General features: G+C 38.6%; 1 protein-coding gene across 10 annotated transcripts in view; it reads right to left on the bottom strand.

Annotated features, from left to right (window-relative positions):
* Nalcn (sodium leak channel, non-selective) overlaps positions 1-25,719 on the bottom strand; it is a 343,629-nt gene that overhangs the window by 290,569 nt on the left and 27,341 nt on the right. For 9 of the 10 annotated variants that reach the window (NM_001393695.1, NM_001393694.1, NM_001393693.1 and 6 more), the window contains 5 exons: positions 22,972-23,118; positions 19,606-19,788; positions 14,342-14,425; positions 13,232-13,371; positions 13,006-13,134 (listed from right to left, as the gene is read on the bottom strand). In NM_001393695.1, the coding sequence (NP_001380624.1) occupies positions 13,006-13,134; positions 13,232-13,371; positions 14,342-14,425; positions 19,606-19,788; positions 22,972-23,079 (644 nt within the window). In that variant the 5' untranslated portion in view covers positions 23,080-23,118. Of the gene's footprint in view, positions 1-13,005; positions 13,135-13,231; positions 13,372-14,341; positions 14,426-19,605; positions 19,858-22,971; positions 23,119-25,719 lie in introns of those variants that run through there. The other variant, XM_063274042.1, reaches the window with a different exon arrangement.

Consider the following 25,719-nt stretch of genomic DNA (forward strand, 5'->3'; position numbering starts at 1 on the left):
CATATTTTATTGGCCCTCATAGCACAGATAATTATTTAAACTTTTTTTTTAGTTCTAGAAAAAGTAGATTTGAATTGCTTCATTTTTCATGCCCTAACAATACCAGATTGCTATTTGTACATTTAATGCTGCATTAAATTATGTAAGTAATTTGTAGATATAAGACTCTATGTACACAATCTGTCATTTTAGGTGAAAGACTTGGCATTATTGAATTCACATATCTATAGGGCAACCTGGAGTCAAATCATAATTATCAAGTAAGGACTACATTTTGTTCCATAGATAGAGGTAATTAAATCTGTAAATATGATTAAAATAAAACCTTGAGTTTGGCTGATTATCCTGAATTGTGTGGGTGGCCCTCTCTACACCTGTTAGCCCTTAAATGTGGGCAGGAAGAGATGTGACCATGGAAGAAGGTGCCAGAGACCGCTGTAGTTTTGTTGATGACAACAGCCTTGTCCGAATTTCTTAGATCATCCTTCTGAAATTGGCCTTGACTACTAGGCTATTATCTGAGCTTAGTATCTATCTGGCTTTCCTTCCTTTCTTTGAGATTTTTCCAGTTTAGTGTCAAATAGTCTTTCATTGTTCTCCCATCATAGATGTCCTCTTAGAGTCTCAGAACTACATGTCCTTCTGCATATCAGACCTCTCTACTTAGCTGCACCACAAGAACCTTAATAGGCTTCATTGGGAACTCCACTTCCTTCCCCAGAGTCCTCTTTCCTAACAAATGAAAGCATCGTCAAAACAATTGAACAAGCTGGAGAGCCTGGAATCAGCTTTGAAAATTACTTCGGCCTCCAGACTATAACCAATCACTATAATCTCAAAAAATACCTCCTAAATATCTTAGGGGCCGAGTCATCTCTCTATCTTTGCACAGATAGGCATCAGCACCTAGCATGCTCTCTGGCCACCCTGCATCCCACACTTAGCTCTTTTCTTTTACTTAGTGCTCAGGAGGTAGATATCATTACAACTCTTTTAAGAGTTGAAACCTTGAACATGGTCAGAAATATCTAGGGCTTCTTGAGGCGACAGAGAAGACAAGGACATTATGGAGTTATGAGAACAGAGAACACCCTTTCACCAGGTCTCTGGTTAAAGCCACTCACCAATAGAAAAAAGAAAAAACTCCAGCAAAATTATCGACTGCTCAAAGCCTATCCCTTCCCAAATATAACCCTAGAAGTCTCATCAAATTTCCATTTACAGGGAAAAAACATTTGTTATCCCCCTTTTTAGCCCCAGTGGCCCCTGGTTATATTGTATCAATTATAACTCCATTCACAGTATTTTCACAGATATCCTATAATATCACTTGAGAGAGAGAGAGAGAGAGAGAGAGAGAGAGATTGAAATTCTTAGTTACTTTAAAATATGTAACTAGAGAACAACCAAAATGATATGTAGCAAAAATAAAGATAATTAATCATGGCTCCTTTTTTTTCCTTTTTCTTTTCTTTTATTGGATATTTTCTTTATTTACATTTCAAATGTTATCCTCTTTCTCAGTCCCCCCCTGAAACCTCCCCATCATTCCCCCAGATTCCCCAACCCCTGCCTCCATGAGGGTGTTCCCCCACCCACCCACTTCCTCCTGCCACCCCACATTGGCATTCCCCTACACTGGGGCATGGAGCCTTCACAGGACCAGGGGCCTCTCCTCCCACTGATGCCTAATAAGGCCCATCTTCTGCTACATAAGTGGCTGGAGCCATGGGTTGCGCCATGTGTACTCTTTGGTTTAGTCCCTGGGAGCTCTAGGGGGTCTGGTTGGTTGATATTTTTGTTCTTTCTATGGGGTTGCAAATGCCTTCAACTCCTTCAGTCCTTTCTCTAACTCTTCCATTGGGGACCCTGTTCTCAGTCCTGTGGTTGGCTGGGAGCATCTGCCTCTGTATTTGTCAGGCTCTGGCAGAGCCTTTCAGGAGACAGCTATATAAGCTTATAGCTTAATTTCTGCAAGTGTCGCTTGGAAAGCCAGGATCCCCGACTTGGGCACATTTTCTTCTTGGGTACTTCTTCCCCTAATTCTCCTGCTTAAAGTCTATATTAAAACACCTTTTGATAAAATCTGTAAGCCTGCTTTATATTGGCTAGACCTGAAATTATTTTCTCATCTAAAACACAATTTTGGGTTTGCCTGATCCAGGTCCCAGGAAGATAAGGGAGCTCTTGAGGCAACTAAAGGTGACAGTGTAGAGCTGTGTCTCTGTCTCATCACCACCATCCTTATGCCTAATTTATACTAATGAAACGGGGGTTTAGTCATGGCATTGCAACACATTTTAGCTTTCAGGCCACAGCTTGAGTGTTCCTTTTTCTACTACTCCCCAAATATTACAGATTGAGATAAACCCCCTCCTATACTTTTTCAAAAGTGTCCTTAACTTAAGCAGTATGTTACGCTTATGCATATGTCTTTGCTGTTAAGCATTAATCTTAGTGGCACAGAAGAGTCAGCTGTATGTTAGATTACCACTTTACTTCAGCGATTAGCTGACTTAACTACTTTGAGCAACGACACTAAGTCTTTAAGTCTGTTTCCTCATCTGCCAAATAGAAATTTTCTAATTATTTAAAAATTGGGATGACTTTATTCCATTTCCACACAAAACTGTGCAGTGGCAGAACCGTTTCATTTCTGTTGCTGATAAAACACCCTGATGAAAAGCAACTTGGGGAAGTTTATTTGGATGAAAGCTCTAGGTTACATGCTATACTTGAAGAGAACTTCATGCAAGAACTCAAAATAGCTCATTACATAACATCCACAGTGAGGAGCAGAGAGAACAAGCACATCCTTGATGGTTGCTTGCACATCTACTTTCATTCTTTTGTAGTCCAGAGCCCCCAGCCTAGGGAATGATGCCACTCACATTATTAGGTCGAGATAATCTCCCACAGATATACCCACAGGCCAACCTCATCTATGTAATTCCTTATTGAAATTCTCTCTTCTGAGCTGATCGTAGGTTGCATGGATTCAACAATAAAAAATTAACCTCCACAGGAGTCACAGATGTGACTTAACCTCACATGTGCAAGATACCCCAACAGCAAATGCAAACATGAGGGCTCTACAGTTTTGCATTGTTTACTGATTTATTGGCTTTGATGGGAAGAATCTACAGTTCTCACAGTTTGCATAAGAATGTGAGAAACTAGTCCATTCACCCCTGTCACCACGTAGGGTCCATAGATGGAATACATAAATCAAGCTCCGTGTCAAGCAGCCAAGCAGATTACCCACTTAGCAATCTGCTCAAACTTTTCTCTTTCTGACTTACAATATCTTTCTCCAGGATGTCAAACTGCCATCACTACTAATTCTAAAATGCTTTGTGTAGGCATTCTGGTATCACCAACACCAGTGAACATAGCTGCTTTGCCTTGTTCAGCCCTTTTCAGAAATTGTTCATTTTTGATTGTTAGTGTGGCCACTCTATTTTGGTGTAATGATTATTTATTGAAAGTCTACTCTTGCACCACAAAGATTGTGAGGGATGGAATGTGGCACTTAAAACCATGCCAGGAAGTTTGGTAATCGAGACCTGGACACTTAGTGGGCACACAACCTGAAGGCTTAGATGATTCCCAGCTCTGTGCCAGACTCTTGATTTGGAACACATGCCATGCTTCTCACATAAAAGAGACTTGACCTGTGGTCACTAAGGCCCAAAACGGAGTTCTCCATGCTAATGAGGTACCTAGAGGCCTGGAGGGCTTAACCAATAAGCTTCCCTTCCCAGACATTCTTCCCTGCAAAAGGTATTTAGTCTCAGAGCCACCCTGAGAAGTGGGATCTGGTTTTACTCATCCATTTTCTGCCATGACAATAAACTATTTAGAACCATGGACTGTCTCTTTTCATCAAGATCCACTGTGGGGAGTCATGAAGAAGGCCTTTGCCTACAGAGCTGCAATCTAATCTCCCATAGAAGGCCTCTCTGTGCTTCCAGCCACAACTGCCACCAAGTTTGCTGAGTCTCCAGGTCTCTACCTGCTCTACCTTAGCAAACTTCCTGGCATGGTTTTATGTCCCACAATGGAGTATTTGGGACCATCTAAGAACTATTCCCCATTTAAGAACTTTTCTGATCAATGCGAATGATAGGACATAAAAAGAGGGACCACATGACAGCATCCATCTGTTTTCATAGGCATGGTGGTCTCAAGGAGGTTCTGAAGCATAGGTTAGAAATGCCACATATGAGAAAAAAGTAGGACAAGGTGGGCAATAGGACTGGGCAATAGGTGGATGTGACTTCCATGAAAATATCAATAGGCAATAATCCTGGCAGTGTTCCATGGGTTTAAAAGAAGACACCTTTCATAAATGGAATTTGTAAGACCAATTTCATTTTGTTCTTTAGTGTACTTATTGTACTTATTTGGACCAGGAGTATCAAACTTTTCCAAATCCAATTTTATGTTTTTTCCAGTAAAACTTTTTAATGATAACTCATTAAAAAACAAAACAAAACAAAACAAAAAATCTATCAGGTTCTATAGGCTGCCCCATGGAAGGACATAAGCTTCTTAGGATAAAATACGAAGTTATTAGTAGTTAATCTGGATCAGGATAGATAAAGGGAATGGCCCAGGTATCCATAAGTGCACAGCACTTTACTTCTTACACACAGCAAACGATCCAGCCAGCACAAGTAACCACCTCAGCTCTCGGTTGGATTCTGCCCTCTCTAGGAAAAACTTTGGTATTTTTAACATTTACTTTTACTTGTCCTAAAGCTATTCTAATTGCCTCACTCCTGGGAATAAGAACTTTTTTATTTTACATGAAGCCATGGATACATTTCCTTCCTCTCTCAGGAGTGATAATAAGCTGTCAGGTGAGTGTTCATCTGTGCTATTTCACCTGTTGCTTCATCTTTGCAGTTTTCTCTTTTAGCTCAAGGCAGATGTCTGACATCACATTTGGCATTTTGCAGCACCTGTTTCTGCCATAGGCCATTGCCCTTCTCAACTTTCTTTAGGAAATGAGCTGCTTTGCTTAGTCAAATCTCATTACTCTTTCCATAATTGCCTTAGATTGCAGTTCATTATCAGGGAGGAATCTCAGCTTTGACTGGTAATACCACTGAAGATGTGGCTAAGGTGCTTTTCGATATACTTTAATAAATGCATGTTGCTTAAAAGTAAAAGTGTGTGCAACTAATCACCCCACTCTTTATCCTTTTTGCCTCACAGATTAAATGAAATACATGCCAGAGTTCAGTGGTGAGATCTTTCTGTTTGAAAGATTTTCCATTAAGAAGATAGTGCATGCAAGTTAATTAGTCTAAAGCTAGAAGTCCTCATAGCACTTAGCAGCATTGCTTCCTTAGGCATAACCATAACTTACTATTTGACTCAGACATATTTATTACATAAAATGAGTTAGTATTGTTTTACATGTGTACAGGTGTGTATGTTTGTCCACATGTGTGGGGCCGTACATGAGTGCTGTGTGTGTGTATGTGTGTGTTTGTCTGTGTGTACATGTGTGCATGTGTATGCCTGTGTGTGTGTCTGTGTGTGCATGTGTGTGTCTGTGTGTGTATGCATGTCTGTGTCTATATGGGTCTATGTATTTGTATGGGTTTGTGTGTCTATATGTGTGCCTGTGTATATCTGTGTGCACATGCATGTGTGTGTGTGTCTCTGTATTTATGCATATGTGTGTATGTGTATTTCTGTCTGCCTGTGGGTGGATATGTAACTGTGTGTATGCTTGTGTGTGCGTGTGTCTGCATGCGCACGCGCGCGCGCGCGCGTGTGTGTGTGTGTGTGTGTGTGTGTAGGTTGACACTAAGACTCTTCATTGATTGCTCATTGAACAGCATCTCTATCTTAAACTAGGAACTTTCTAGTACAGCTTGTCAGTTTAGCCAGCTTGTTCTGGGGATCCTCTGTCTGTGTTTTCTATATACTATGATTAAAAGTACTCTTCCATGTTGGTGGGATTGCAAGCTGGTACAAGCACTCTGGAAATCAGTCTGAAGTTTCCTCAGGAAATTGGATATCGTACTACCTGAGGACCCAGCTCTATCACTCCTGGGCATATACCCAAAAGATGCTTCAACATATAACAAAGACACGTGCTCCACTATGTTCATAGCAGCCTTATTTATAATAGCCAGAAGCTGGAAAGAACCCAGATGCCCTTCAACAGAGGAATGGATACAGAAAATGTGGTACATCTACACAATGGAATATTACTCAGCTATCAAAAACAATGACTTTATGAAATTCATAGACAAATGGATGGAACTAGAAAATATCATCCTGAATGAGGTAAACCAGTCACAAAAGTGTAGTGGTAAATATTATAAAAGGATTTTATTATCCCACACTAGTGCTGGCTCTGGTGGGCCACATGGCATCTGCGGGGTATTTTCATCTTAATCAACAAATCATCTCACCCATTATGCTTCCAATCTCCATCCCATGCTGCTGCCAGCTACTCTCTGAGCCCAGCAACAGCCACCCTCTTGCGACTCTACCATCTAGTTCCCAAGGCAGGCTGCCACGCCAGTTCCATACAGAGTTGCCTATCTTGGGGATCTCTTGCTGTGGACTCTGCTCACATTCCCAACAACCGCACCCAATGCTTATCGTCACAACTCCAAGGACCCCTTATAATCAAAACTCATTTAGCTCATAATTTAGCAATCAGATTTATATCAGTAAATTCAAACTCCACAAAAGTCTGCACAATCAACTCACAACCAATTGATAATGGTATAAACTGCCCACCTAGATAAGATAAATTTTCCTATAAAAATCCATCCCTTATGAAATATTCATAACTATCTGTGGCCATTTAAGGCCACATGGATCTGGGTGGTCCTTCTCTCTTTCCATCTCGGTTCTTCTCTCTTTCTTCTTCAATCTTTCTTTAAGAAACTCTGCCCCTGCCTTACTTTTACACTGCCAAATCACAAGCCTTGCCTTATCTTGTGCCAGCCCTCTACTGCATACAGATATCAATTACACAAAAGAATACACATGGTATGCACTCACTGATAAGTGGATATCAGTCCAAAAGCTTGGAATACCCAATTCCCAATACCCAAAGATACAATCCACAAACCATATGAAGCTCAAGAAGAAGGAAGACCAAAGCATGGATGCTTCAGTCCTTCTTAGAAGGGGGATCAAAATACTCACAGGAAGAAACACATGGACAAAGTGTGGAGCAGAGACTAAAGGAAAGGCATTCAGAGACTGCTTCACTTGGGAATCCATCCCATATATAGACACCAAACTCAGACAATATTGTGGATGCCAAGAAGTGCAAGCAGACAGGAGCTTGATATAGCTGTCTCCTGAGAGGCTCTGTCAGAGCCTTACTAATACAGATGAGGATGCTCACAGCCAACCATTGAACTGAGAATGGGGTCCCCGGTGGTGGAGTTAAAAAAAGGACTGAATGAGCTGAAGGGGTTTGCAACCATAGGAAGAACAATAATATCAACCCACCAGAGCTCCCAGGGACTAAACCACCAACCAAAGAGTACACTCACAGCAACCCATGGCTCCAGTCACATATGTTGCAGAGGATGGCCTTGTTGGGCATCAGTGGGAGGAGAGGCCCTTGGTCCTGTGAAGGCTCAATGCCCCTAGGGGAAGGCCAAGGTAGGGAGGCAGGAAGTAGTGGGTGGGTGTGGGAACACCATTATAGAAGCAGGGGGTGAGGATGGAGTAGGGTTTTCAGGAGGGGAAACAAGGAAATGGTATAACATTTGAAATGTAAATTAAAAGAATATCCAATAAAAGAAAAGGGGGAAAAGAATACTACCATACTTGGCAGGTATAATTGTAGGTTCTGGGGATCTGAACTCTGGTCCTAGGGTTTATAAACTAAGTGCTTTACCTCCTAAACCATCTCCCAGCTCAAAATTAATGCTACTTTTAAGTGACAAGTCATAGCTGTGCTTTATCTTTAAGCATACATAGTATTACAACACACACATACCCACAAGTACATAGAACTAATGAATAAATCAATCTAATTAACTATCGTGTTGATGTTTTTGTAGTGATACATTTGAAGTCTACTTTCCAGTTGTTTTGAATTATATAACACATTATAACTGACTCTATTCATGGGGCTGAAGATGAGTTCTCAAAGTTTATCATTCCCATCTACCTGGAATTTTATATCCTTTATCACCAGCTCCACCTTCTCTCACCAGCCTCAGATAAACCCTAGAATCCTTGCTACTTTCGTAACTTTTCTAGATTCCATTCGTGAATGATAACATAAGCACTGTAGGTGTGCAGCTTATTTCGGTTAACTCCATGCCCTGCAGGTTCATTCACATCACTGCCAGCAAAAGAGAATTTTCCAGAACCTTCTGCCAGACTTTATACAGTTCCCTGTGATGACCTCAGGATAATAGGGTGAAATGGGGTTGGTGTTTGTATTTCAGGAGGTCTCTTAGTACACACTTAGTGTCAATGAATGCCCAGCTATAGGCACAACATAGAGACTTCCTTTTATTGCCAGTCTAGGAACAAAACAAAGCACATCTAGTTTTTAAACAGCTTCAGGAACACACCAACTGTTAAGAAGAGAAAATCTGGCTAAATTAAAATGGGTTATTTTAGAGTTCAAAGTCTAAAAATCTAGTTGTTATTATGAAAGGGACTTTGAAAGGTCATTCACTCTGTATCCTGACTTCACCAAACCTAACTCAGAATGGAGCATTAGACATGTATAACTGTAGAAAGGTTAGTTCATTAGAAAGACAGGACCTCTTGTGTTCATTTACTTAATTAGAGTCTTAACTGTAGAAATGAAAAAAAGAACTGACAGGACTGAAAGAGAAAAGGGAATGTCCTGTCATGTTAGGAATATGCAGTGATGATATTTCATAATTATAGAATGAGCAAGAAAAACGTCACCAGATACCTTGACCAAAATTACATGCAAAAATAGGAAACTTTCTGATTTCCGTGCAATGGCAACTATTTAGACCATATACCATCCCCCAAAATGATCGTTGTAAGGATTATTATCTAACTACAGTAGAATAAAATTACATAGTGACATAAAATATTGTCTTTTAAATTTTTCTCATACCAAAAATTCCCATAGTTCTACATAACCTGCAGGTCAAGAAAGATGACACAAGTAAAAGGAGAAAACTTTGAATTAAATAATGATTAAATACAAAACACCAAAGTTTGAAGATGTACATAGTGAGGTACTTCAAAAGAAGTGTCTATCTTCAAGACTTTGTATTTAAAAGCAGAAATTATTAAAGACAGTGACATGTTTCATCTGAAGAAACAAAATGAAAAGAAACCTAGAAAATAAGAAAGAGTAAGGATAAAAGAAGAGATGGATTAGGAAAGCAAAGTAACCACAGAGAACATTAAACTGACACATAGCTCCCCTGTATGTGTGAGAAAAGATACATAAAACTATCAAGGGAAGCTTAAAAGGAAATAAAATTATAAACTACTAATAGCAGGATTAGAACATGGCTGATTCCAACAGATCCAACAACTATTTGAAGGATAACCAGAAAATATTTTATAAACATTAGGCCAGTGTTGACAAATTACAAAAATAAGTAGGTTCTGTTGAAAACAAAATTTGGCACACCTTACAGAAAAAGATTAAATATTAACATGTTAGTTCTATTTCATTAATAATGTAAAAATCTCCTCACCACTGCCAATACTACCACAACAAACCAAAGCAGACTTGGAGAGTTTCAGTCATAAATTTTACAAACAGGAAAAAAGGAATCTAACAGTCTTACATTCATCTTACTGAATGGGACACACTAGTCTATCTTTGTGGGATAAATTAGTGGGTAGGAAGCTGGGAGGGTGCTGGGTTTAGAAGGTCAGCTGGAGGGTAAGAGTCAGGGTGAATGTGTACAAATTTACAAAAAAACACAGGTTCAGGTTTGGGAGGGGGTACCAGGAGAGAACCCCAGAGGGTCAGTAGAATGAACAGAAATATGCAGCCTCAGAAGGCAGGAGGTGGGGAGATGGGTAGACCATCTAGAAAGTACCAGAGAACAGAGAGTGAGAGATTCTCAGGACTCAATGAGAGTGGCCTTAGATGAAATGCCCAACAGTGGAGAGAAGGAACTTGAAAAGTCCACATCCAGTAGACATACAGGACTTCAAGAGGAGAGATGGGGTTACCAACCTATGGTCAAAATTTTCTGACCCAGAATTATTCCTGTCTAAAAGAACTGCAGGGACAAAAAGGGGGAAGAGACTGAGGGAAAGATGGTCCAGTGATTGGCCCAACTAGGGAGTCACCAAGGCCTAACACTATGACTGATGCTTTGGTGTGCTTACAGACAGAAGCCTAGCATGGCTGTCCTCTGAGAGGCCCTACCAGTAGCTGACTGAAACAGACACAGATATTTATACCTAGCCATTGGACCGAAGTTGGGGACCCCTATGATTGAATTAGGGGAAGGATGTAAGAAGCTGATGAAGAGGGCGACCCCATAGGAAGACCAGCAGACTCAGCTAACCTAGACCCTTGGGAGCACCCAGACACAGAGCAACCAACCAGGCAACATACATGAGCCAGCCTGAGGCTCCTGACACATATACAGCAGAGGACTGCCTGGTCTGGCCTCAGTGGGAGAAGGTTTACCTGATCTGTGAGAGACTAGAGGCCCCAAGGATTGGAGAGGCCTGCGGTGGGAGAGCATCCTCTTAGAGACAGAGGGGAGGAGGAATGGGATGAGGAACCGTGGGAGTGGGGACAAGGAGAGGGTAATGGCTGGATTGTACGTAAATAAAATAATAATAGTCATAGAAAACTCCCCCATGTATATTATATATTATATATTGTATATATACTATATATTGTATGTATGTATCCATTTATATATATTACATATACATACATTACATACAAGCTTTTATGTGTCAATAAACCTCAGTATGTGGTTAAATAAAAGTGGACTAGAACTGTGATATTGGATAAAATAATATATTTAGAAAACCAAATTTTAATTATAAAAGTTGCCCTTTGTGTCTATTTCTGGGAAATAAAAATGGAGAGAAAATATGGGCTTACATTTTTAGCAATTTTTAAAATCAATTCTCAATTAATCAGTTTCACAATGGTCCTTGTGTACATGTATGTCATTGTACCCGGCCTCAACAACATACAAAGTGGTGTGAAATTCTTATGAAGTTATATTAAGTGGTAAAAACTAACTCCTTTTGTCACTGGTTCATAATCAAAGAGCACACATATTCCTGTGAAGACAAACATGTTGATATGTTTGTATAAATGTGATATGTATGTATATGACTACTAAAATGGGTAAAATGGGCCAGCAAGGTGGCTCAGAGGGTAAAACAATCTGACTCCCCTCACTTGAACCCACATAATGGAAGGAGAGAACTGGCTTAGAACTGATTCTTCAGGCTGTCTTCTAACATCCACAGTCATCCGTGGCACGTGGCATCTCACACACAGAAAATTAAAACATGGGGTTGGGGATTTGGCTCAGTGGTAGAGCGCTCGCCTAGGAAGCGCAAGGCCCTGGGTTCGGTCCCCAGCTCCGAAAAAAAGAAATTAAAAAAAAAAAAGAAAATTAAAACATAATAAAGGTAAAAACATGATCATATTTGCTAAGAGGTTTTTGATGTTTAATATATAGCCAGTAAAAATACACTGAATTGTTTGTGAATTACTTTGTCATTTTAATATTTGAAAGCCTTGTGTATGCTTCCAGAAGCCGATCTATACACAAGTCATAAAGGAATGATCTGAGAAATTGACACAAGCTGAAAGTATTGAGTTTGAGCCAACTTGATCATTATTTATATAATGGAACCGTGTGTGTGTGTGTGTGTGTGTGTGTGTGTGTGTGTGTGTGTGTGCGTGTGTAAATATTCTGGATTCATTTAGCTGTGATTCATGAAAAAAATCTCCAAATACAAAACAACAACAACAAAAAAAAATTCACAAGAATTATAAAAGCTACAATGTTTTAGAAACCCAAACTATTTGCTAATGAATGTTAACAGAAACATAAACGAGTACCCTTTAAAATTCAACAAAGCAGTGTAAGTTACATTCTATGATCCCAATGGAAATTTTTCTTAAATGTAATTTGTGAGTCCTTTATTTGTAAACAGATCCATCCCTGCTCAAAGGCATGAATAGAAGGAGTGAAATCAATTTTTGCTTCGGTGTCCTTTGCTCTGCATCCTGAAGTTGTTAACTATTGAACATCTGTGGGCTAAACATGGATTCCCAAACTCAGATGCTCAGTCAACACCTAGTGTATACCACTTGAGGGGCTGGCCAACAGCTCTGCTCTTTCTTCCCATCACTCTGTATCGGTGCTGGTCTTCAGGATGGGTGTTGTGCAGGAGAGGAGGCTCTACCAGCACCATCCATCATCTACTTCACTCTCAGATGCTGCATGTTAAGCTCCTGCCTTGAGAAACACAGACACAGCAGGTAGTCTTCCTTTACCTGGAAATGTTGCTGAAATCAGCCAGGAATCTGATTTTTAGGAAAGGATGGCCGGTGGGATTAACTGTAAGAATGAGGGTTTTATTTTCTCTATCAAACTAATACCATGGATATCTTCCAAAGTTTTGTTAGCTTTGGAAGTGGGTCACAGCCCTCATGTAGCTGGCCACTTTCTGAAAGGTTTGTCTTTGTTTAATGTTCATTCCAACCAGGTTATACTTTTTCATGTGGCTCGCTGTAAACATTTGGCTCCAAGTTGTACAAAATAATGAGGATGTGGGAAAGATACAAAATACCCCAAAAACTGATTTTTAAAGCATGTGACAATTTCACATACACACACACACACAGGCGCACACACACACACACACACACACACACACACACACACACACACACAGAGGCACACACACAGGCACACAAACATGCAGAAATGTCCTTGTTAATCACCTAGACTTAAAGTGTAACTAAAAGACAAAAGAGAAGCTTACCCTGGCTTTGTGACTTACCCTGGCTTTGTGTCATTGACTACGCAGTGGTAGGTAAATGTTCCAAACATCTGAACTCCTAAAATCCCATACAGAAGAAGGAAGAAGAGGAGGAAGATTGAGACACTCCATATTTGTTCTCCTGACCGCCTAGGGAAAAGAGGAACGTTAGGGAAAATAGATTAAATGCCCCCTTTCCCAGTGTTCATAAACACTCCCCTTAATGTGTGCACCAAGCTATGCTTACTTTAAAATGTTTGTAATTCGGGTCCTTGGCAGTTCGAATCGGAAATAAATCCTGAAAGCCCGGATCATAATGAGTGGCCGTGGGATCCGCAGCATGCCCCAAGGTGACATCTGATCAACTATGTCAGCTATTTCAAACACCTAGGTCAGAAGAGATGTACAAGCTGAGACTCCCCCTTAACACTAGCTATTTCATGGAATGTATAGGTAACACAAGAACGTGCACCCTGTATGTTCAATTAAGCCTTATGTCATATTCCATCAACAAGTATATCTCTGTATTACAACTACTTTAAGAGACACAAAAATGTAAACTATTGAAAATGCCCTTAATCTCCCTTTTCAAATTCATCAAGACATAGTGAAACAAAGTGCCAACTTTTGAGTTATTTCTCACTAATAGTGTCTTTGTATATCTAGAAAAAATTGGAAGTATAAGGATGTGACTTACAATATTCTACCAAGGGTTAACAACAATGCATTGATCATTTATTTTTTATTAGAAAAGTAAGTCACATGGCTTCTTAGTAGAATCCAACTAAAAAGTAAAATAAAATCAGTGAAATAATGACTTTTCCTTAATGTAAAATCATGCCTGCAAAGATATAGGAGACTGAACTATAGTATTGCCCATTAAAATCCCCTATAAAAAAAGGGTTTTCATACATTCTTTCTATTTATAAAGCATTTATATTCATAATGCATTCGGTATTGACTAATATCTATATCAATATTAATAGCTTAATCTGTTTTAAGGAGTATATAATCATATAGCAACTAGAATATAATTTTTAAATTCAATCTTTGACTTAAAAATTTGATATCTCACTCCAAATCTTTTCTTTTATTTCAGTGACAGCATGATTATAGCTGTTTTAAGAAGAACTACCTTTAATATTGATATTAATTTCTGAGAACTCACAAATGTAATCAACAATAATTTAAATGTTGCAATTAGAGGTTTCTGTCCATGAACATGTAAGCTAAACAATATAGGAAATTACACAACCACATTTAAAATGTATTCTTTAATGTTTCTAGTTAAACTGTGAATGTAAAATAATGCTGAATATTTAAAACATCTCTTTGTGATTTGAACATATTTAGTTACCTGTAACACGAGAGAAACCCAAAGGCAAAAGACCATGAATCCATCAAAAACACACCAGCGGTCCTTCACATAGGAGCTATCGCCCTGGAAATAAATTCCACATGGATTGTCAGGCAAAATTTGTTAATATAACTATGTAGTATATACATACATTATGTTAACTATATTAACATTTATATATGTATATGCATATATGTGACGGGAATAGTCAAAGCTGTCTACAGGTTTTCCTTTTATTACAATGGGACAAACTTTCAAAAGAGTATTTTTAGAATTTTAAAATGCTATTTTTAAAAGGCAAATTATTGATTAATCATGAGAATTTGAAAAACTCTTAGTTCAGGATGTTAAAAGGAAAGCATCTATTCTCTTAGCCTCAGAAACCCAACATGTAGTAACAGAACCAATGATCGCTTTGGGTCCCAAGACAGAGCTTGTTTCAGAAGCCCCAGAGCACACTATAGCAACAGGAAGCCTTTAAAACTGCTTGACCAATCACTGCTAGTGGGAAAAGTAACTGGTAAAAGTTACCAGGCAGTAACAGTGACAGAGAAATTTTCCTTAATTTGCAAAGAAAAGATATTCTGACTTTAATTGAGAAGATACTGTCAAAGGAAATGAAGACGTATTGCTTTCATTATTAATAGGGCCTCTATCCTGAGGTTAGGATGTATAATTCAAAAAAAATGATATTTGAAAAGAGGATTTCCCTCTGGAATATCAGTGTCAATAAAAATGGAGGGCAGAGAGGACTTGGGCTCTGGGTAGAAATTGACATGCTTGGGTTATTCAATACCTGTCTGTCAGTTTGTATAAAGGCAAACAGGTGAAGGCTGCTGATCAATTATCCAGTATAAGAAAATATCTGAAAGTGTCTTGCAAATATTTAACAAGGAGAGGCAGAAGGATATATTTTGCAGTCACGAATGATATGCACGGGTAGCTTCATGAGCGTGTGATTTATTATCTTATCTTCCCAGAGCCCATCTGTTAGTATGTCTTAGCATTTTTATTTATTACTCCAACAGTGTTCAGTAGATTCATGCTACTTTTATCTAGATCCACTGCCAGATAAGAAACAGACAACTGAGACTCATTTGAAGAATTCAGACTACAATACTTATGATGACCTTCAGCACATCAAACATACATTTTTCAATTGGTTGACCTTTCTTTTAGAGATTTGGTCAGTAGAAATATTTTTAGGGGGGAGAAATTGAAGGAGGCAGTTCAAGAACTTCTCAGGCACAAAATAGATCCTGTTGTTCATGGATGGAAATCCCTCACTCTTTTTTGACCAAAGAACATTAATAAGAACTCTCAGCACATGCAAGGCCCTAAAAGAGAAAGCGTGATTCTTCACGAATCCTTGCCAGCTGCTGCTTGAGCACAGCCTATCTGCCACTTCTGATTCATCAGGCCTCTCCAAAGTACCAGCTCCTCCGTGTGTGTGTGTGTGTGTGTGTGTGTGTGTGTGTGTGTGTGTGTGTGTGCATGTATATATGAGTGTGTGTATTTGTAAACACATAAATAGATGCCGCTCAACCTATCTAATGCCACATGTAGTATATCTTTTCAGGGATGACCATATAAAAGAGACCAAGGAGGGCTACATGGGAGGATATGGAGGAATGAATTGAAGGGCAAATGGTATAATTGTAGTATAATCTCAGAAAGTAAAAGAAGTAATAAACTTTAAAAAATGAACAAATATTCATACATCACTCTACATGTGCAGACAAACACAAATTTCAGCCTTATAAGTGAACAAAGAAAGCACCCTTTTGCAAGTTGCTGTGTAGACTGGAGAATTGAGAGGCAATGTCCTATTGTTGGCAAGTGAATTAAGTAGGAAAAGTATTAAATGCAAGTTTTTGGAAGATAGGTGGTTAATCAATGTTTTAAAACCTTCGGCAGATTTAATTGACCACAGCAAAGCAATTTGCTTGGGGAATTAGGGTTTTTCACAATCATCTCTGTGAACTTATATATTTTTATCCCTAAAAATGTCTATATTTGTCATAAAACTATAAAAAAGGCAAGCTTGCAAACAGAAAGCAATGAACAATAAAGTTTAAATTAATAACATAAATTTATTGTGACAGGTAACATTTTGCTAACATTGAACTTCAGTAAAACGTTCATTTTATATTCAAGAATAGAGTGTCAAACAGGGCTTGCTCAGATCTGCCTTTTAGGACATGCATGTTGGAGAACTGTGTGCTATCCAATGATGAAGCTATGGTTTAGATTTAATGTCATAAAATCAACAGTTGGTGCCACTCGCTTAACTGCTGCAATCAAGATCATGAAAATAAGTGAAAAATATTTAAAGTTTGGTTAGAAATAACCAGATCTCAGATTTAACAGAAACATCAGCTAATATTTAAACACAGTTTTAGTGAGCTATGATGTTCTGACTACTTTGAGATAATATTAGCAATGCAGAATAATTAAAGTTGACACCACATGTTCATCTACTGTAATTATTTCCAGTCTAAAGCAAAGATAGACTCATTTGGTTTTTAATTTTAATGTGTCATTTCTTATAGATTGAAATCAGAAAAATATTCTTTTAGTTTTGTAAGCATTTAATCATTCAAGTGTTAGTAGATGTTAAAAATACTAGAAATACTGAATCTATAGTTTTGGAAAGAGTTAAATTGCAAATAATTTTTATTTTTAAAATACTAATTCAACTTTAAATATTCAAAATTCATTCATTCAGTGTCCTCATATGGAATGAGTTGATCACTCCCACATCACGTTTACCTCTGGTTTTTACTTTTTTTATGTTTCAAGTGTGCCAGACGATTTTCTTGATAAGAAACTCACATCCCAATCTATTATATAACTAAGAAACAAGAAGGCTTACTCTAGGGAAAGATCGTTTCATTCAAGTTGGAGGCTTAAGACGGTGACATAAATCACAAAGCATCTCACCCACAATATTCAGTTCCCTACAGAATCAGCAGACGCTGCTATATTATGGGTGACCCATATAAACAAGTGACAGGGTCCTTAGAATCCTCTAGTGGACCACAGAATACAAAGTAGGACTGGCAGGTCCAGAGAAGTCAAAATTCCCAGCGCTAACTTTGTCCCAAGTTGAACTCCCGGGGTAATCGACAACTTAACTTTTTGACCAATGACAACCTAACCTCACACTTAGAAAACCCCACTGAAGATTTTTATCAAAGATCAGACAATTTTAGAATCATCTTAAAATCCAGTCATTGAGGCCATTGCAGGCGCCTGCTTCTTCTATGAAGCAATGCTTTTCCTTAATAAAAAAAAAAAATACCAGCATATTGCAATGGGAAACTGAGATGAAACCTCAGGGAGGAAACCCGAGAACAAATGGCCACATCTGTAGGTGTGTAGCTGTGCAGGTTATTAGCTATATTTCCTGTATCTGCGAAAAAGTATCCAACAAGAATTAACACAAGGAAGGAAGAGTTGATTTTGGTTTACAAGTAGGGGGTCTTTAGTCTATTGTGAAAACCAGAATTCCTATTCCCAGCATTCATATTAATGATGTCTTATGTCTTATAACCCCAGTGCTAGTGGGGCAGAGACAGGTGGATCACGAGGACTCACTGGCCAGCCACCTTGGCTGAAACAGCTAACTCCAGATTCAGTGAGAGATCCTTTCACAAAAAGTCAAGGTGGAAAGCAAGAGGAAGGCATCCAATGTCAAACTCAGGACTGCATTTGTGCAGGGACAGGGAAGGACACCCACTTACAAGTGCACACTGCTATGCATCACACACAACAAAGTGTTGATAAGCACAATAATCAATGCAATAAATAAACCTGTTTGAGTCCTGCTGAAAAGATAATGATATTTACAATAATCAGGGGAATATGAACATCGATTAGGAGTTAACCTATCTTAGGAATTATTGTTGATTTCACCTTATACAATTATGTTGTTTTTGGAAAGCAAATAAAAAATTTATCAACAAGGCATAGGGAATTATTTCTAAAGTGAGTCAATAGCTCAGATTTCTTGAAATTAAAATATAATTCTATTGTTGATCTTTATGCAGTCTATGATTCATAGTTTTTTAATAAAACATAGACATGCACACCACAGTGCACTGGCTGTTGTGATTCTCTGCTAAGAATAGAACTTCAACAAATGATAGGTAAAGAGAAGCTAAGAGCTGATACCTCACTGTATGTCATGAATCACTTAATGAAGGCCTCTCTGTCCTTACATAGGTACTCACATGCCTCAGAACCTCTCTAATACATACGAACCATACTTTGTCATTTGTAAACATTAAAGTCCTCCCTATACTACTCTCTAGACAGGACAGTGTAAGCTACTCCTGGGACAGCATCTTTCCATATCTCCATCTCTGAACGCATTGGTGCAATAAAACTAGGATTTTGTGGCAAAAGTCTCTCTTTTTTCTCTTATTGAATATCTTATTTATTTACATTTCAAATGTTATCCCTTTTTCCCAGTTTCTCTTCCAGAAAGACCCTAGCCCATCCTCCCTCCCCCTGCTTCTATGAGGGTAGTGCCCTGCCCACCCACCCACTCCTACCTCTGGTATTCCCCTACACCGGGGCATTGAACCTTCACAGGACCAAGGACCTATCCTCCCATTGATACCAGATAAGTCCATCCTCTGCTACACATGCAGCTAGAATCTTTTTTCTTTTCTTTTCTTTTCTCTTCTCTTCTCTTCTTTTCTTTTACCTTTACTAAAAGCTTAATTTATTTTTATTTCCCAAGGGTGCCAATGAGATGTACATATTCCTTTCTTTGCAGTTCCTAGATTCCTATCGCTCTTATTTCCTCTTTTATCCTGTTATATCTTGAAGACAACCCATGTTTATGAAATACAGCTTACTGTCATCATACGTTGACTTTATCATGTGACATTTTCCTTGAGTTCAGTAAATAAACAAACATTGAAGTGCCTCCTGAGGTCCATAACTGTGGCCATCTGCAGCTTTAGTTCTGTAGGTGGCACAGTGCACTCAACCCTGGACTCCTGCAACATATACTTAGAGCAACTAGCTTCTTTAAAGATACCAAGAAATATAAGACTTTGCACATTAGAAAATGTTACTAACGTTAAAAATATCCCCGTGTGACAAATCTCTACCAAATCTTGGGATTATGCTCTTTAAAATTTTCAATCTTAATAAAGTAGAACCACATTGTATTTGGACATTCATAGAAAAGCATTACTGCAGAGTTGATTAAAATAGTCAACGTACTTAAGTGACAAGAAGACACTCACCTTGACAATTCCCCGTATGTGCATCTTTGCTATCATCTCTGCAGTGTAGAGAAACATCAGTAAAGTGTCCAGGGTGAAGGTCACATACTGAAGGGGAGGATAGTGCTCGAAGGTCATAGGTGTGTTCATGCACACTGAGATGACGCTGATGATGGCACAGATGCGCAGCAGAGAGTGCACCCACTGACACAGAGGCCAAAGTTACTTTGTGACACTATGATCTGAGACAGTTCACTTGTCTTAGAAAGCACACTATTTGGAAAACATAACACTTGGGTTAAAATAGTTCATCAGTGCAGGGGGGGAGGAAGAAGAGAACAGCCACTAGGATTGGATAGCACGCTCAATATTTTCACACATTTTATAGTGCCTACGTCTCAATGCAGTTTACGTTCCATATGAACATACCGGGGTTCTGAATGTTTAAGAAACATTCCTTTAATGATACATTAATAGGAGCTATAACCGAGGTTAATGTGAAAGCTCTCAGATCACTTTGTGTGAAATTCTTGTTCTGCTACATAATGTAGCAATTCACTCACAACAAATGTAATATTTTTTTCACTGTAAAGCACCCAGAATTAGCAGCCATGTTCTATTTATTGTAACTTCCCTAGTATATTACAGAATGGTCTATCATAGTAGACCATAAATGACTGATATAAAAAGGACTGATATAGAACATTTCTTTATGCAGGATTTAACAAATGTATCACTATACCTTCCCTACACTAAAAAACAAATCTTTTTTTCTGAGCCAGTGAAATTGAACTTGCCATACAAGCCTGGTAACACACACACACACACACACACACACACACACACACACACACAGACACACAACATCGATTAAAATCATTTCTAAAATTATCCTTGTAGAGAAATGATAATGAGTGAGGCTATCTCTTTTTTTAGAGAAAACATTTCATACGTATTTACCATTGAGTTTCTTTTAAAATTTACAATTTTTTGTGCAATCCTAGACACTCACTGATTTACTGTCTAAAGATTTTAATTAATTCTAAACTAAGAAGAAAAAATAAAAGCAGTGGTCATATATTCAATATGTTCACATAAAATCTTTCATAATAAAAGTAACATGTAGGATAAAAAATAGCTAATTGCATCTATATGCTAACCTCCCAGAATTAATATTGCTACTGAATTACTCAGGGTGCAGTCTTCAAACATAATTTGAGTGTTATTTATTGACTACTACGTTGAATATACATATGTGTATATCTGGGTATGTCTATGTAGTCATGTTAATTCACTAATTTTATACTCCTGTTTCAGGGGTATAGTTTGATAATAAATGGATCACATGCCTCCATAAACCAGCAAGCCCTTAAGATGAAAATGAATGATTGGCAGAACTTGAGAAGACTCAGACAGACACTGCTGGGTGATGAGTGGATTCTAATGTTGGACCAAGTATAAAAGTATTTGCATAAAACATAGTTCCAGGAATTCCACACCACAGAAGACACATACATTTCCATGTGTAGTTTAAGGGTTGGTATACTCATGTTTCCAAACAGAAAGTTCAAAAAAAATGAATGTCAGAATGTAAATTCAACGCTATCTGGGCTTCCCCATATCAAGAATCTAATTACCAGGAGAAAATAAGGGTTATTTCACAATAAATTGTCTTTAATCTTGAAGAATTTTAATTAATCATTAATAATTTCAGTTAGTGCCTCTGGGGTTACACATAAAATTCCATCTTCCAAAGTTCTTAGGAAGTTGTGAATGAGAGAGTTACCGAGCAGTTTATTATTCTAGTCTATTTAGTTCTCTAAATATGAATAGAAGACCTGCTATGCATCCAAAAGTCTGGGCTCTGGGCACATACAAACAGAAGTATAGGCAACACATAACCACTTTGTAAGAAAAGTAATATACATGGTAAATGCAATTGCCTCTCAAGATCTGTCACCACAGAGGGTGCCCAAATATGAGGAGACTGTGTACTTTCCAAAAGTGAGTAATGTTTATGTATAGCTTACATATATACTCTGACAGTTCAAATCATCTTAGGATGATTCATAATACTTAAAATTATGTACAACCCTGTTGTACTAATCACATTCTGAAAGAATGAGAAGGAAAAATACACACATGGTTCACTACAGATCCAAGTTCTTTTCAAATATTTCCATTCTGTTGCTGGTCAAAAGTGGGTACAGAACAGAGGGCCAACTCTCTCTCTCTCTCTCTCTCTCTCTCTCTCTCTCTCTATCTCTATCTCTATCTATCTATCTATCTATCTATCTATCTATCTATCTATCTATCTGTGTGTGTGTGCGCGCGCACGCGCATGTGTACTTATATTTATAGATAAGTCTAACATTGGATAAGAGGAAAGAAGAGAAGTTTATTCTGTCTGTCCACATGCACGAAAGATACTAATGTAGATGATTCAGACAGGATAGGATACCAGAAGATGACTTCTAAGGTTCCAGTGGATGATATAAAGACACAGGAAAGGGTGGTTGCTGGCTAGGAGAGAGCCTGCTCACAAAGAGCTGTTAGTGTAATGCCAACACATTTTAATTTACAGTGGGAGTTCCAGGGATGTTTCAACAATTATAAAGCAGAAGGATATCATCAGAGAGTGTAATATACAAAAACACGTGAGCCGGTTATGAAAGTCTCCCAAGAGCAGGCTAATGAAGCTCAGGAAGAAGGCAGACTGGCCATCTTTGTCCTGCTTAGGGGAGGAGAAGGAACTGAGAGTACCTCAGGTTAATTTGCTTCATTATTTAAACTAACTTTAAGTTTAAAGAGGAAGTCATTCCTACTTTGCTGTGGGAGCTGAATTCCCAAGACCTAAGAGTGAACTTCCTGGCTCTACAGTGATGCATGACATAGCAGCTCTTCCTCTCATGCTCAACATCCATAAACTTGTAAGACACTAGGCACAGGTTCTGAGTCACAAGATTTGAATCAAAGTAAAGACTATTTAGAAATGGATACTGTCTTTACAACCATATCCACCTAAGCAAATCACAGTTGAACATGATAAAGAACACATGTAGGTAACAGTAGTAGCTCATCTTGGGCCATCCTGGGAGTGGTATTATTTCTACATTGTGTGATCTGAGGATAGTGTATCCAGAGCAGGGTTGGGAAGAGAGGGCAAAATACAGACCTCTTGCACTATCTGTATATTCCTATAGGAGTCATTTATAGCAGTCCCTCATCTTTTCAATTTGAATCATACCTAACCCAACCATCAGACTCCAAGACTCCTTCACTTTCCGCTGCAGCTCAAACAGCCAAAGAAATATGAGTTTTGAGTTTAATAAATGAAAATTTTCTTATATCAGCATGTGCTTCTCCAAACCAGAAAAGGTGACTTACTGGCTTATTAATCCAGAGTATGTCAGCATTGTCTGACAGAGATTCGTCAGGACCAAAGTCAGTTACTGGCTGGGCTTCCACCCTGGAACTCTGCTTTCTTTTGAGCATGGTGAAGTTAGCTGTGGGAGGCAGGTACAAAACCACAGTCTGGCAAAAGGAAAAGAGAAAGCTTTATTAGCCACCCAACCTACTTCCTTTTCCATCAAAAGCATTGAGTCTTCATGGGTGAGTTATGCAGTGGTAAGTCATACACGTGCTCTATGGACCTGTATGTGACAAATTGTACATATCTAGATAATAGGAAAACAATGGGATAAAATCGATATAATAAAATCAAATTTTTCTCTTCTAGTCTAATAGAAAACCTTATGTATTTCATACGTAGTTTAGAAACAAGTGGTGTAAACAGCCAGAACATGACTCGTCTCATAGAGAACACAGATTACTAGAAATTTCTTTGCTCTATGGGGCTGCAACCATGGCCATAACAACAGGGATTTTCCCTATTATTTTAATGTCATTTAAATGCTTCTACTGTTCCAGTCATAATTCCAACACAACCTCCTTATGTGACTCTTCTCAGAAAGGCTGAAGGCCACAGAGAATAGGGAGAGAAGCTCCAGCAGTTGGAAGCTTTGTCATTTCTGAGTGCAGTGACTCTCTAAAGTCATCTTGCTCTTCTAAAGTCAACTCTTCATCAACTGCACTAAAATCAATGTAGTCAGCTACACACACACACACACACACACACACACACATATCACCATCTACAGACATTGCTACTACATTCTAAAGTTAGTAGCCATTTAAGAAGGGTCTACTATCCATTAAATGATAAGTAAGAGCAGCATAAGAATTGCTGTGTTCAATTATTACAAAATTATTACAAAAGAGTAACACAGTTGCCTGATTACTCTTCAGTCCTAAGTAATACTCCTTATTTGATTAATGTATATTGAGGTTTTTCTTTTCTTTCTTTTCTTTTCTTTTTTTCATCTGTTTCTGCTTTTTTAGATAGGGTTTCAGTCTGTAGATCTGGCCTGAATGGAACTCGTTAAGTAGATGTGACTGGCTTTAAAATTGTGGCAATCCTTCTTTGCAAAATTGTATACAGTATAACCGGGACGTTTGGGTTCAGCTTTTTTACAAATGTGGCCCCACACTGAGATGTGAATGCACTCTAGATTTAAACAAGAAGGATAAAATGGTATTGAGTGTTAAAGAGAAAAGAATATCCACTAAATTTTGGACAAATATATTTTGGTGCATTTAGTAGTAGCATTTTATTTAATTTAAAAATTGGCCTGACAGGAGAGACAAAGCATCTTTTGGGGTTTTTATTGTTATTGTTACTGCTCTTAAAATTTTGTTTGTTTGTGATTGGGTCTTGCTATATATATCCTTGCTTATATAGAACTTGCTGTGTAAACAAGGATGGCTTCAAACAATGTTCCAGATGCCTCTGTCTCTCAATTACTGGGAGACAGGAGTTCATTATCATTCCCGGTTCAGAAGAAATATCTTGATGTTTTATGTATGCATGGGAAATTCCAGTCTTGAGACAAGTGACAACTTGACAAATGCTATCTAAGCAGACTTGAGATTGTAAACAAGTCAAGTATGATTGTAAAGTGTCAAGTGTTCTGAGACGGCCACAGAGTGCTCAGCACTCTCAGGATCACAACTGAAGGCAGTTGACAGAGGAACACACTCTCTAGGCAAGAGACAGCAATGGTGATGTTGTCAGGAAAATGTAGTCATTTTGGTACCAGGAAAATCCACTTACTTATTGCCTGGTACTCCAGGGAATTAGAGGAAGAAAACTCATCAAGGGCAATGTGTTTCTCCCCTCAGATAGAAGAGGAACAAAATCATTTGCAAGGTGTGTAAATATATGCACTTGCAATTTTCACTGGGAAAGAAAATAAAATACAATTCAGAACAAGAAAATTGAATATGCTTCTGTGTGTTTGAGGGTCCATTTCTCTTTACGATGCGTTCCTCAATCCATCTGAGAAGCTGACTTTCCCCAATCCCCCTATTCCCAGAGGAAATCAAGGGACTTGTCTTTTATTATTATTATTATTATTATTATTATTATTATTATTAATTTCATTCATTAACATCTCTAATGATATCCCACTTCCTTGTTACCCCCTCCTCCAACCCCCATCCTATGATATCCTACTTCCTGGTTTCCCCTTCATCACCTCCCCATCTCACATCCGCCCTGCCCCCTACCCTTTGCCTGTATGAGAATGCTCTCCCACCTACCCACGCTCTCCCGCCCTACTGCACCAGCATGCCCCTACACTGGGGTATCAAGCCTCCCCAGGACCAAGGGACTCCCTTGGACCAAGGGCCTCCCCTCCCATTGGTATCAGGCAAGTCCAAATGCAACTCCATAGCTATTTGGAGCCATGGATCCCTCCAGGTACACTCTTGGTTGGTGGTCTAGACTGCGGGAGAACTGGGTGGTAAGGCCAGCTTATATTGTTCTTCTAACGGGGTTGCAATCCACCTTCTCTACTTCAGTCCTTCTGCCAGCCCCAGCACCCCCCAGGTTCCCTGAGCTCCACTGATGGTTGGCTCCAAGCATTGGTGAGATGTTAGCTGGATTTTCTTAGAACCCGCCACACTAAGTTCCTGTCAGCAATCTACTCTTGATCTTGGCAACAGTGTTGGGTTTGGTGTCTGCAGACATAGTCTTTAAAGTGTACTAGGTATTTCCAAGCAGTCGTTACTTTG

Source organism: Rattus norvegicus, chromosome 15 (assembly GCF_036323735.1).
Source record: "Rattus norvegicus strain BN/NHsdMcwi chromosome 15, GRCr8, whole genome shotgun sequence".
NCBI classification, from domain to species: domain Eukaryota; kingdom Metazoa; phylum Chordata; class Mammalia; order Rodentia; family Muridae; genus Rattus; species Rattus norvegicus.